Source organism: Culex pipiens, chromosome 2 (genome assembly GCF_016801865.2).
Source record: "Culex pipiens pallens isolate TS chromosome 2, TS_CPP_V2, whole genome shotgun sequence".
Taxonomy (NCBI): domain Eukaryota; kingdom Metazoa; phylum Arthropoda; class Insecta; order Diptera; family Culicidae; genus Culex; species Culex pipiens.
Genome location: NC_068938.1, coordinates 28,576,700 through 28,590,287, shown reverse-complemented (window position 1 = coordinate 28,590,287; position 13,588 = coordinate 28,576,700). Strand labels below are relative to the sequence as shown.

The 13,588-nt window shown below is 40.0% G+C and overlaps 2 protein-coding genes across 4 annotated transcripts; both read right to left on the bottom strand.

The window, feature by feature from the left end:
• Positions 1-1,187: 1,187 nt before the first annotated feature.
• On the bottom strand, positions 1,188-9,477 carry LOC120415568 (sorting nexin-21). Of its 3 annotated transcripts, none has more exons than XM_039577146.2 (4): positions 9,292-9,477; positions 9,082-9,231; positions 1,914-2,673; positions 1,188-1,850 (listed from the first exon to the last, which is right to left on the bottom strand). In XM_039577146.2, coding segments are annotated over exons 1-4 (1,047 nt in total). In that variant the 5' UTR covers positions 9,293-9,477; the 3' UTR covers positions 1,188-1,714. The 3 variants fall into 3 exon arrangements, with proteins under 3 accessions (XP_039433080.1, XP_039433081.1, XP_039433082.1); XM_039577147.2 differs by having other exon boundaries at positions 9,085-9,231; positions 9,292-9,475; XM_039577148.2 differs by having other exon boundaries at positions 9,118-9,231; positions 9,292-9,471.
• A 1,090-nt stretch (positions 9,478-10,567) lies between these two features.
• LOC120415527 (uncharacterized) lies at positions 10,568-12,599 on the bottom strand. Its single transcript, XM_039577084.2, has 2 exons — positions 10,883-12,599; positions 10,568-10,820 (listed from the first exon to the last, which is right to left on the bottom strand). Exons 1-2 carry the CDS (start codon positions 12,239-12,241, stop codon positions 10,623-10,625), a joined length of 1,557 nt encoding a protein of 518 aa, XP_039433018.1. The 5' UTR covers positions 12,242-12,599; the 3' UTR covers positions 10,568-10,622.
• Between the last annotated feature and the right edge of the window lie 989 nt (positions 12,600-13,588).

Below are 13,588 nucleotides of genomic sequence, written 5' to 3'. Positions count from 1 at the left end.
TTACGATCTTGTAAAAATTAAACAAAATTTTCCCACAGTCTTAAAAGAATTAGGAAACACATTCTGCTACAAAAAAAATATTAAAATTACGTAGACCGACTAAGAAAGTTTCCCACAATTTGAAGAGATTCCATTGCCTTCAATAAATGCTCCAAAAAATCGTTTGAAATTTAGAAAAACTTTTTTTAATATAAAATTTTCAGTCAATTTATAAAAAAATAAGATCAGAAAAGAAAAAAAAGGCATACAAATATTTTGACAACTGTAAACCCATGAACTGTTCTTCTGTAGTAAGTTACTAGTAACAAACTGCCCAAAATAATAGGAAGCTCTTAAAAAATCTGCAACTCCTTTGGGAAAAGTTTTTTTTATGGAACTACAGTACAGACTCGATTATCCGAAGTCCTTGGCAAAATTTCACTTCGGATAATCGAATCACGAAAAAAAATATTTTTTTTTCGCTGCCTTATTTTTAATTGTTTAGCTTTAGTATGACCTTTCAACTACTCTAAAGTAATCCAAGATGGCGGCAAAATAGCGGTGATGAAATAAAACTAGGATTTTTCAGCATTTGTCGTATTTATCCAACTCTGTTATGAAACTTGTTGCATAAGCTTATATTTCATCCTGAATTCTGATTTAAAATATGTTATGTGTTCCCTTAAAAAAAATTAAGAAGATTTTATAATACGTAATCTGGCAAAAAAAAAAAACTAAATGAAACTGCTTTATGTTTCAATTATCGTTAACCTAGAAGCATGAGGTTTAGTATAACTCGCCTTCGCACAAAGCCGTCGTTTCTGGATTGCACCGGAAGCAAAGCAAGAACGCCCCAGCAGCTGGACACCGAGTTGCGGCTGAGGACAAAACGCAAAGGCCAGCAGAGCCAACCAAGACCCCCACACAATCCCCCTTCCCTTCCCACGCTTTGTCTTTAACATCAATCCCTTCCCTACTAACCCCGAGTAGGCCGCGGGTAATCGGCTCCCCTCCCACTAACATTTACACACAAGATCCTCTGTAATTATTAAGCCAAATGTAATTACAAAAGCCGACTCGGTCCTAACCAGGTCCCAGTACCGAAAAGGACCTAATAAAAATAATTTTATGAAAAAAAAAAAAAAAAAAAAAGCATGAGGTTTTGAAAGACTTCTGTGATATAAAACATTGAAAACACATTCAATTCAGTTTATTTGTACCGTTATGCATATATTACCAAATACTACAAACTACAATTGCATTTAAAAATTGATATGATAACAATCGAGCCAGCACATGCTGTGGACCTGCTTGTCATACAAACTGCTATTTGCAATCATGGCGTTGTTTTTTATTTTTTCTGAGAGCTGAAGCAACGTTTATTTGATGTTCTGTTTAGTAGGTTATGTTATTTGATGAATAATTTATTGTATTGTGATGACACGTTTTACGAAAAAAAATCACATAAAGATAACTAAACTAATTATTTTAACATATATTTCAACATATAAATTCTCCGCGAATCAACGTCATTTCCGGACCAGCCAAAACACCGAATAGAGCTTATCCGACACGCGAGAGGCACATCAAACACAAAAATCGAGTTTTCGTAAACGGAAGAAAAACCTTATCCTTATCAAACTAATAAACGACTTTTCAGTGCACAATTTTGGTAATGCATCCAGTTTTTTTGTTATTGCTTGTCACACGGTCATGGTCACGATCCCTCCTTCTTTCACGTAGTCTCCGCTCGCGGCTCAAGCGCATGGATGGCCTGGGCCAGCGTCGGCCCTCCCTTCACTTTGATGCCCTTCTTGCCCATTTCGTCGAGGCGTTCCTCGAGCAGCGACCGATCGCGACCCCGTTGCCACCTGGAATGTTTTGTGAATCTTGAATAGTTTAGCTTCCTCAATTTTTAAAACTATGAATCTCACCACAAATGAAGACACGTCTGCAGCAGTGGAATGTACAGCACCAGCAGATCCGTGTCGCACACGTGCTCGTACCGCCGCAGCGCCAACTCGGCCCACTTTTCCGACTCCGGGTGCGGAATGGGCGAGGTCGTACAGGCGGCCACCAGCCGGCACAGCAGCAACAGCACACACTTGGACTTGTCCAGGAAGATCTTGTTCAAAATGCGGAACGTGCTCTCCAACAGTGGCACCGCAAACTCGTTCCGGCGCTCGTCCAGCAGCTGGCAGGCCCGCCGCAGCTCGTCGCCCTGTAAAAATTCTAGAAAATGCTCCGATTCACGCAGCGAAGGCACCGTCACAATGTAGTCCAGGAAGCTCTCGAAGGCCGCACTCCGTTCGCCGATCAGCTCCGCGCTAAAATTCCCCATCAGCACCTTCTTCGGAAAGGCCACGCCCTGCAGCAGCTGCGGACATTGCTTCCGCAGGCCGTCGTAAAGTCGCAAAAAGTGCGTGTAACGGCGCTCGATGCTCGTCGGGTGGGGATCCGGTTCCGGTCCGTCCAAGCGCACGTTCACGTCGTAGATGACGTATTTTTTGCCACTGGCCGTGGAGGAGGTGGTAACGGCGACGGCGGTGGCAGCCGTTCCGGAAGAGCCAGCAGCATCGCCATCGGAGGATGGAGCGGGGTCTGACGGAAGCACACGGGCGAACGGGATTTCGAAGCACAGCTCGACGTTGCCACCGGTTGGCAGTGGGCGACGGGACGGACGTTGCCAGATGCCTGGAAAATATTATTGATTATTAAATATCAAACAAGAGTTAATTAGTTCATTTTGTAAGCAATTTCGAAATAAGTATAATCAAGTATATTACTACAAAACGAAACTAATGAAAAAAGTATGCTTGTTATAATTGCTAGGATTTAGCAAACACGTATTCCGAAACTACTCATACAAATCATATTAAGCGGTATGAATAAGGCTTTCTAGGCCCAGTGAAAAAATATAATTTAACCCAAAAATTAAGAACTTCTCGTCACGGTGTCCTGATGCAAACAATCATCGAGCTCGAGCTGTCACAGCCCTGCGAAGTATGTTGTCTGACATATCGAGCTATCAGTCAAAAAATCCAGTTAGAAGTCGCCGGACAAAAAACTTTTGCTAGAAAGAGATAGGAAACCTGATGCAAACAAACGTCCAGCTGTAATGTAAACATACTTTGAATGTGTTAGTAAATTTCTGACTAGAATGCCTTATAGGCCTAGTAATTTTTCGCGAATTTACACGCAAAATCCAGATAACACAGATCTGTGTAAAAAAATTACACAGATTGTTGTTCAGTTCTAGCTTTCATAATCTGAGTAATTTTTTTACACAGATCTGTGTAAAAAAATACACAGATTTTTGAAAAGCCGTTCTTTCAAATCTGTGTAAAAAACAGTTGTCATTTTTTATCAGGCGCCATTAAAGTTCTTCGTCAAGCTGGTAAGTTTTATTTCTCTAATTGAGTTATTTCTTTATTTGAAATTAGTTTACTATTTCAGACTTTGGCCATCTTCCAAACTTTAACCAGTACCCAATGAAATGATTGTTTGTGGAACCTGGTAAGAATGTTTCTAGAAACTCTGAATACCTAACCTAACCTTGATTTTTCTTTCTTAGTTTCCGGAATATTCTTGTTGGTAAAAGTAAAAGTGGCCACAGGTTCCGGAAGCCAGCTTGGGTGGCACTTTACGACGTCATCCTCGTCGTCATTGTTATGTTGTTTTCGTCGCTAATCGGGAGAAGCCAACTCTAGCCCAAAAATTACGATAATCGACAGTCACAAAACGGGCAAAAGTGCATCAAATGTGGCCAAAAATATTTTGTTAGTATATTTATTAGGTCTAGTATTAGGTCAATAAACGAGAATAAATGATGTTTTATTTTAAAAATCAATAGAAAATCGTGTTTAATTATAAAAACGGCAAAAAACCAGGTGCGATAAAAATTACCCAGATCTGTGTAAAATTTTACACAGATTGATGGTTGAAAAATTACACAGATTTGACAGACAACGGCTGAACACAGATCTGTGTACAAGGCTTTTACACAGATTCTGTGTATTCCAGGTTTTGGGCGATCTGTGTCAAATTTTACACAGATCTGTGTTATCTGGATTTTGCGTGTAGGAAAAAACCGTGAAATGCCGCGGAATAATATTATGAAACTGGCATTTTTGCGCAGTAGTAATAAAATGCAAGGCAAATTTAAAAGTTATTTTTGACGATATTGTTCATTGCAGCAGATGATTGATTGTAAATTTATAGTGAAAACAGACTTGGTATAGCATTCAAAATTCGAAAAAAAGAAACTAGAGGCGACGCGTGGCCAAAATGTTTACCTGTTCAAACAATCTTTTCAGTAATTTTCAAGTTATTTAGCTCAATTATATTTAAAAAAAAAGTTACTTAATCCACCTTTAGGTGGTTGGTGCCTTCCTCACATTCATAAAGTCAATACATTCAGTAAAAATAGCAACATTCCCTTAACATGTTTAACAAATCAACTTTATTACTCATTTCTTTTGATAGGGTTCGCAGACCTTCAATTTTTCTGGCTCATCGGCAAGGTCTGATAAAAAAACCTATCCAACGATAGTTCACATGGAAGATTCAGACAATATTTTTATCACAATATCTGAGATCCGGCCTCCAAAAAGTATATAAATAACACTTAAGTGCCAATAACTTTTGATAGGGTTGTTAGATACTTGATGTTTTAGGCTCATTTGAATGGTCTTTCGATTATCTAACTAACGATGGGTCGCATGATGGACCCAGAAATCATTTTCATTGAAATATCTGAGATCCGGCCTCCAAAAAGTGTATAAATAACACTTAAGTGCTGATAACTTTTGATAGGGTTGTCAGATCCTTGATGTTTTTGGCTCATTTGAAAGGTCTTTCGATTATCTAACTAACGATGGGTCGCATTATGGACCCGGACTTCATTTTTACTAAAATATCTGAAATCCGGCCTCCAAAAAGTGTATAAATAACACTTAAGTGCTGATAACTTTTGATAGGGTTGTCAGATCCTTGATGTTTTTGGCTCATTTGAAAGGTCTTTCGATTATCTAACTAACGATGGGTCGCATTATGGACCCGGACTTCATTTTTACTAAAATATCTGAGATCCGGCCTCCAAAAAGTATATAAATAACACTTAAGTGCCAATAACTTTTGATAGGGTTGTTAGATACTTGATGTTTTAGGCTCATTTGAATGGTCTTTCGATTATCTAACTAACGATGGGTCGCATTATGGACCCGGACATCATTTTCATTGAAATATCTGAGATCCGGCCTCCAAAAAGTGTATAAATAACACTTAAGTGCTAATAACTTTTGATAGGGCTGTCAGATCCTTGATGTTTTTGGCTCATTTGAAAGGTCTTTCGATTATCTAACTAACGATGGGTCGCATTATGGACCCGGACTTCATTTTTACTAAAATATCTGAGATCCGGCCTCCAAAAAGTGTATAAATAACACTTAAGTGCTAATAACTTTTGATAGGGTTGTCAGATCTTCAATGTTTTGGGCTCATTGGAAAGGTCTTTTTAATACACCGGCTCCGTGGCTTAATGGTTACGGCTTCTGCCTCACAAGCAGAAGGTTCAGGGATCAAATCCCGGTCGGTACCTTTGAAATTTGGAATCAGGAATTGGAACTTTGAATATGAACAAAAACGAAACAGAATCAGGTGGGATTCGAACTCACACCTTTGGATTGATGGTCTGGGACTCTAACGAGTCGGCCATCTAAAAGTTATAAAACATGTTGTATTCTTCTCATATTATATACGCTCTGATCCCTGATTTGCCTGAAGGGATTGGGAGTCTTAAGATAGATCAAGGATCTATCTGGTGCTTGCTTCTATGTTAAGGCGGGGCCGAACAATGCCCAACGACCTCGGAATTGGGCCGCTAGGATCTCTGCCATTCTGAAATGGGTCGTTGGAAGCAGCGCGAGGGCTATCACCACCTAATACCCGGGACTGAGATAAGTTGTATCAGCATTCGGCATATACAAAGTCTGATACAAATTATACTTTCCCATAATTTCGCTACCGGTTAGCGGGTATTGGATTGGATCACACACACACACACACACATTGGAAAGGTCTTTTTAATACCTTTCTGAAAATGTATAACATGATAGGGTTTCTTGCAAAAACCACCCTTTTTACAATCTTCCGGACATACGCCAAAATCGTTTTTTTTGCATAACTTTTGAAGTACTTAACTAAACCTGCTGATTTTAAATAGAGACCTATGGGACCCTAAGACGGATCGAATGCGACTAATACGGTCAAAATCCGTTCATCCAGTCCGGAGATAATCGAGTGACAATTTTTTTGTCCACCCACCTACACACATCCACACAGACATTTGCTCAGAACATGATTCTGAGGCGATATGTACACGTGAAGGTGGGTCTACGAGGTCGAATTAAGAAGTTCATTTTTCGAGTGATTTTATAGCCTTCCCTCAGTAAGGTGAGGAAGGCAATATCTTTTATACATAATAAAGAGAAATTAGATGATTTAGCAATATTGTTGATCACATAATTTTTATTGAAATAGTAACGTTTTCAAATTACAGCAATGATTTTTCTTTAAGAAGTGTAAAATTGTAATGCTTTTTACATTGTAGTTTTTTTATAATAAGCTTGATTTGTAAATAAAAAAAACTAAATCAAAACATGAGGCGTAATACAACCACAAGTTTTTCCCTGGAATTTTCTTTAGAATGACTTTGCTTATGTTCCATTGGATTAGATTAGAGCAAAGACTATTCATTATTTTCTAATCTCACTAAGCAAACATTCCGGATGTTGACCATTCTAATCCTGAATCATGTGCTCTAGTTTCCTGACTAAAACAATTAGGCCATAAAAAATTGTATTTTTCGTTTCTCTTCAAAATTTCCCTAAAAAACTAGAAGGAAAAAAAATAATATCGATAAAAATTAAATTTTTCATTTAACAAAAACTCGTTTAACCTTTATTTTTGCATTGATTTTCAAAATGGGCTTTTTAAGCATATAACAAATTTTGAATTGATAGCCACAAATAAAAAATAATTGACATGGTTAAGTATAAAAAATCTGAGATTTTTTGTTATTTTACTGCATCTCATATCTCAATACAAATCCATAAAATAAAAAAAAACATAACTTTGTAAAATTTTCCGAAAAAAAATTTGAACGATCAAAACTCAAGAATTCAAACCAAGTAGACAGTATCCAGGTTTTTAAGCGAAAATGGCGTACGAAAGGTGAACGCCCGAAATGTCAAAATCACGCAGTGGTACCAACATTACGAAGAAAGTGTCCAATGGCATGACAGCCACATTTTATTTCTAATGTTGGTGCTGCTGCGCGATTTTGACATTTCGGACGTTCACCATTCGAACGCCATCTTCGCTTAAAAACCTCGATAACTATTTAAGCTTTGTTTTGATTTTTGTTTTTGTACAAGTAACATGTAAAGGAAATTATTGTATGCTTGGTAGGTTAAAAGATTTCGTTCTATTGCGCAATTCCCACTAACTTGGACTTCGCACTATATTATTGCTATCGATCGCACTATTGCGACTTGTCAAACTGCCTTGGGAAATTTAAATTTTCCTCAAAAACGATCAAAGCGAGCCGAGGTTGCTCGTTCGTTTTCACCTGTCAATCGCACTTTTAAAGTGCTAAAAGTTCTGTTTGGTGGAAACTGCGACTGGAAATGTAAATAAACAAAACGTGGTTGCCTAGCTTTTTGAACTCTTGTCGTCAAAAGTGCGAGAAAAAAGTGCGGGCTAAATCCAAGTTACAGTGCAAGGATCAATATTTTCTTCCAAATTATTTTGCAAATCTTTCGATGAACTTGCTTGCTCACTTTTAACAGAGCTATTTATTACTTTATTTAAGATAAAAACGCTTTTTGGAAGCAACATGCCGTTCTACTATTTACAGTCGACTCTCTGGCTCTCGATCTTCTCGATATCAATAATTCTTCATCTATCGATGAATTCTTCAGTCCCTTCAAACTGCATACTTCGATTGTCTTTATTCCTCGATATTTTCTCTTGCTTGAAGGATCTCTTCCTCGACGATCCCTTGGATTCTGTTTGCTTTAAAAATCTCTTCCGGTTGTCAATATTTTCACTATCTCATGGCTTGCATAGACATTTTTCTTTGCGAAACGAAGCTTTGAAGGGTGTTTGACATTAGCTTGTTTTTGTTTGCTGGACGTTGCCATGATTCTCTCCCATAGCTGGGTATCAAGAAAAACATATTTTCAATCGAGTCTTCATTTTGCATCGTTCTGTAAACTGATGATTCTCTTCCTCGACGGTCCCTTGGATATTGACAACCAGAGAGTCGACTGTATAACAATTAAAAAAGTTTTACTAAAATATTTGAGCGAACACGCCAAATCGCCTTGGAATCATGGAACAGCCAAGCGCATTCGTATCCATGGAGCTCTCAATGAAAATCTAGCGCGCACTGAAAATCCTCCCAAGCAGCCGCCAACCTGTTCGGATTTCTCCATGCACGAGTTCCCATACAACGCATCCAAAAATACACAGACGGTACACGCTGGACGGTTAGATTTAAGTTAACATCAATTTCATTCAAAATTTAAACGAAACAACTGAATATAATTTTAACGCACAATATAATGAAGGAGTTCATCGAATAATCCCACTAGACTACTATTATCTATTACTAAACTATGCTGGTTTACATTATTACAGTACGATTACAGCTTAATCTAATAAGCAGCAATTAGGTCATATTATAGATCTATCAATTTTCATTCGATAGGGGCGGCTTATCAAAGTACTGCAACTAACACACATGCACAACAACAAAAACAGAACCACACCACAATATTAGCTTTGTGCTGACTCTAAAACCTACTTCGACACGGGTAAACAGCAGAGAGGGTACCGCACAAACACCCTGAAAACCATCAAGTCTCATGACTCAATCAATTCAATACGATGGAGGTAAAAAATAAGCACCAGGTGCAACAGCAGGAAAAAAAACTGCAACAAGCGCTATGACTCAAACCACTCTCAAGCGGACTCACAGAACAAAACAACAAAACAGGCAAAACTATTATGTTTCACAGTAGAAGAGTAGAGCACCACTACCTTGCTGGACATTGGCTTTAATGGTCAACGTACTTTGCTCGAAAGCCTCCACCGTGCTGTCCGGATCGTCCTCGACGGACCCACCCCCACTCGTGGCCACATTCAGGGTCTCCACCGAGACACGGTGTCCGACGATGGCGGAACGCACTAAAATTAAATTGAATTGTAAATGTTGTGTTCCTATTTGTATTACAATAAAACACTTACTTTTCGAATTGACGATGACTTTCTTCGTAGCACGCAATACTCTCAACTATCACAAGGCGAAAACTATCATCACACACAACTAGATTAAACACCACAGCTAGTGGAAGCTACTTAAGCTGCTTCCGCACAGTCGACTTGCTGCCAGCAGAGTTGGTTCTTTGTTTTTAATTGAATTATTTACAAGTGGCGAACGGTGATGTCAACTCTGCATTTGGGTTGACACTTCGACGGTAACATTTCAAAAGGCATCATGTACATTTTGACACTTTCTGGGTTATTGCATATTCTGAAAGTACTCCTAATAAACTACCTCTCCACCAAAAATGAGCAAAAGTTACTTCAGTAAAGTCTGTTTAATCATGATTTTAAATAAAGTAACATAAACAAAATCTCTGCCATCAGCAGCCCCTGTTTATATAGCCCTGTCAACCTGTCAAACAAAAGACTACATGAACCTCGTGACGGAAAAAAAGCTACATGAACAAAGCGCCATGTACATTCGGCGAAGAAAAACGAATCATAACAAAGCGCCCCCCTCAATGACAGCAGGGTGATATCGACGTTGTTGATTTCAAAAGGAGTTATGTTTGTTTTACTCAAATAAAATTACGGAAATGATGTTTTATTGAATTTGGATGATCAAGTATCAATAAAAGCAACGTTTTTCATCGTTTGTTATTATTAGAACATCTTATTTTGCTTTTATATTAAAATGGGAATTGAAAATGGATGCTCAACATTCAAATGCGTTTTTCTCAAAACGCATGGTGTGTACATGATGCTTTTTGAAATGTTGGCGTCGACTTCTCCCACCCACTTTGCCATAAAAATTGATTCCGAATGGATGACTGGCATCACTGGCCGAATGAACGCCACCCCCCTCAAGGAGTTCATTTTTGGTAAACAAACGGCGTCGTTCGGGTTGACACGGTGGGTTTGATAGGGATTTCATTTATTTCAAAGATCCATAAAATAAAATCGAAAGCATCTCTCATAGGATAAACGTTAATCAAAATAGAGTAGAGAATTAAATATTCGATTCATGTTGGTCAGTTTGGTCTTCAGAACTGTTATCATCTAATGATGACCAATTTTCTCAATTTTCAACAAAAACGATTGTTTTTCCAATTGAATGTCTGATTGATCAGACTAAATAATATATTTTTAACTTAAATTTATGTCACCGAGTTAATTTAACTTTTCAGTTTAAATATTATATGCACTTGTAAATTTTATCAATTGTCAATCAACTGAAATGCTAGAGTTTGCTTGAATAATTAAATCTTGCAAACAAGTATAAATAAAAACTTCTCATCCCGCCCAAAAACCCCTCAACAATTGCTGAAGTAAATCTCCGAGTCGTAATCATCGAACGGCACCGGTTCGCTCCCCCGCAGCACAATCGGAAACTCCTTGCTCACGGGATCCGAAAGCTGCACGCGGGACACGCGCATTTGCCTCACATTGGTAAGTACCACCGATTCCTCCTCTTCGCCGGTTCCGATGAAGCAGTTGTCCAGGTGCAGCTCCTAAAAAATGAGGGTGGTTTGAAACTTTCTGAAGAATTGTAAAAAACTATTTGTGTTTCTACCTTCAAGCCGCTCCACGCGGCCACCGTCCGGAAGCACTCCAGCCGAATGCCGACGTTGCAGAAGCAAAGCTTATCCACCGTGAGGTGCACCGTGGGCGGAAAGCTATCGTCGGCGTTTTTCTCGTGGTGGTTGTGGTTGGCGACGGTCAGCTCGCGCACATTGGAGAATCGCTGCAGAAATGGAACCACGTGCGCGAGGAAGGCTTCCTCGAGCTTGAGGGTTTCCAGGTCGGCGTCCAGCTGGCGCAGGAGACTCTCGTTGATGCAGTGAATGCGGCGAAGGTGGCGCGCGGATATTGAGAGCGATCGGAGGGCTGGGGCGTCCAAGCGGATGCTGGCGGACTGGTTGGCGAAGTCTACCCCGTCCAGCTTCATCGTTTTGAGGGACGGGAAGCGGAGCACCTGGTCGGTCAGTTCGATGAAGAGGTTGCCGAGGTCCAGGGACTGCAGGTTGACGAGGTTCTGCGCTATTTTCGATAGGTTAACTGTACAATTGGGGGAAATGTCGTAGATGATGATGTACTGGAGGTGCTTAAGCTGGTGGCATTTGCAGATGGACTCGGAGACCTTCCAGGATAGCTCGCGCATGTGGTTTTTACTGTACGTGATGGAGAGGTTGAGTTTGACCAGGTTGTACAGATTGTCGAGGAACGCCACGCTTTCCAGTTCGTTGTAGATGCACAGCCAGAGTTGGACAAGATTTGAGAACGGACTGTCGAATATGTCTTCCATCTTCTTAGTGTAGAACGTGCAGTTGAGTTTGTCGATTTTCGTACAGCCAGGAAGTTTCAGCACCGAAGTGTCGTCCAAACTGTCATCTATTACGACTTCCTGAAGATTTGGAGCATTCAGCGTGACGGTCTTCTCTCCAGCACCGTACAAGCACTCGTACCAGTTCAAGTACTTAGCTTTCGGAAAATTCAACACATACTTGGCCGGCAGTTCCTCAAAGTAGTACACGAACCGATCGTCCAGCGAAACGCGAACCTGCTCCACATCCTGAACCCAATCCCGATACTCGCAATAGAACCGATTCAAATGGTCCGCCAAAATGCCACTGATCCGGATCGACCGGGGACGAAACTTCTGCCGGCAGACGTCCAGCGCGGGCCGTATCTCCTCCCACATGTTCAACTCCCGCAAACAGATCGTGACATGGTTCCGGCCAATCTGCCGCAACCCCTCCAGCTGACTTCCGCCCAGCGAATCGTGCACCGTGAGGCAGGACTTCCGCAGGATCAACACTTCCGCCGCGAGGCACCACTGACGACACACGAGCGCCGCATTCTGCAAATCGGAAAATTTCACATTGTCCAGAATCTGCTCCAGCACCTCGAGCGGCAGCAGCTCGTAGGACATTTCGAAGACTCTTCCTTTTCAAATCAAACTACACGCAAAACGGACATTAGGTATAAATTCCTAATTTTTAGTATTTTTTGAACTTATGTTCTAGCTTGTCAAATTATACCTAAAAATTAGTATTTTTTTCTTCCTAAAATTTAGGATTTTTTTAGAACACTAAAGTACTTCTTAAAAATTCCTAAATTTTAGTATTTTTTTTAGTTCTAAAATTGCGATTCACGTTTTGACAAGTCAAAACAAAATAATTTCGTGGCTGTGAGTTGGTGTTCCGCAGTGCTGCTGAAAACTTAGGAACTTTGGCAAGGTAAGTTTTGTGCAGGAAGAAAAGTGATTCTCCGGTTCTGCACGGAGAACGGAACCCGGAGCATCCTTGTTAGAGGAAGTGTGGCTCGCGTGCTTGTGGAAGAGGAGGAGGTGGAGGACGGAACCTTCAACTCCCGGCGGAATTAAAAAAGTCGCCTCTTCCCTCTCGTGCTCTGGAGGACGGATCTCGGGACGGATATTTTCGGAAGAGCTGGAAAGGGGAAGTATAAACGGACCCCAACCGTGGGGATTGTGCGACCGTGGCGATTGTGTGAATGAAAAATTGTATCGAGTTTGAGTTTAACGAACCAATTTTTATCTTTTTGTGATTTGGTTGGACGTTGCGGGTGTGTGTATGTATGCGTTTGTTGCGGACGTTGCGGGTGTGTGTATGTATGCGTATAGGGTGAGGGTAGAGGAAGAGAGACATAGAAAGTAAGAGAGAGAGAAAGTGGGAGTGAGAGGGGCAAAGATGAAGAAAGAGAGAGATAAGAGATATAGTTGGAGAGAGAGTAGGAGATGGAGAGATAGTAGGAGATGGAGAGATAGTAGGAGAGGGAGAGATAGTAGGAGAGGGAGAGATAGTAGGAGAGGGAGAGATAGTAGGAGAGGGAGAGAGAGTAGGAGAGGTAGAGAGAAAGTGGGAAAGAGAGAGGTGAGAAAATATGGGAGAGAAAGAAAGGGAGAGAGGGTAGGAGAGAAAGAGAAAAAGTTGAATTGAGAGGAAGGGAAGAGAGAGATAGCAGGGAACAGGAAGAGCGAGAAAATAGAAAAAGAGGGGAGAGAGAGAAAATTTTAAAAATCTCTAATTCCAAACATTATAAAACTCCAAAAAATCTTATATTCTACAATTCCAAATATTTAAAGATTAAAATGTTGAAGTTGTAAAAAAATTAAAATATTAAAATAATCAAAGATATTTAAAATAAATAAATATTGAAATATTAAAGAACTAACCTAGGGGGTGTACAAAGTCAAAATAATTATATATCGTCAATATATTAACGTTGTCGTTGATCTACTAGTTAATTTATTGACGAA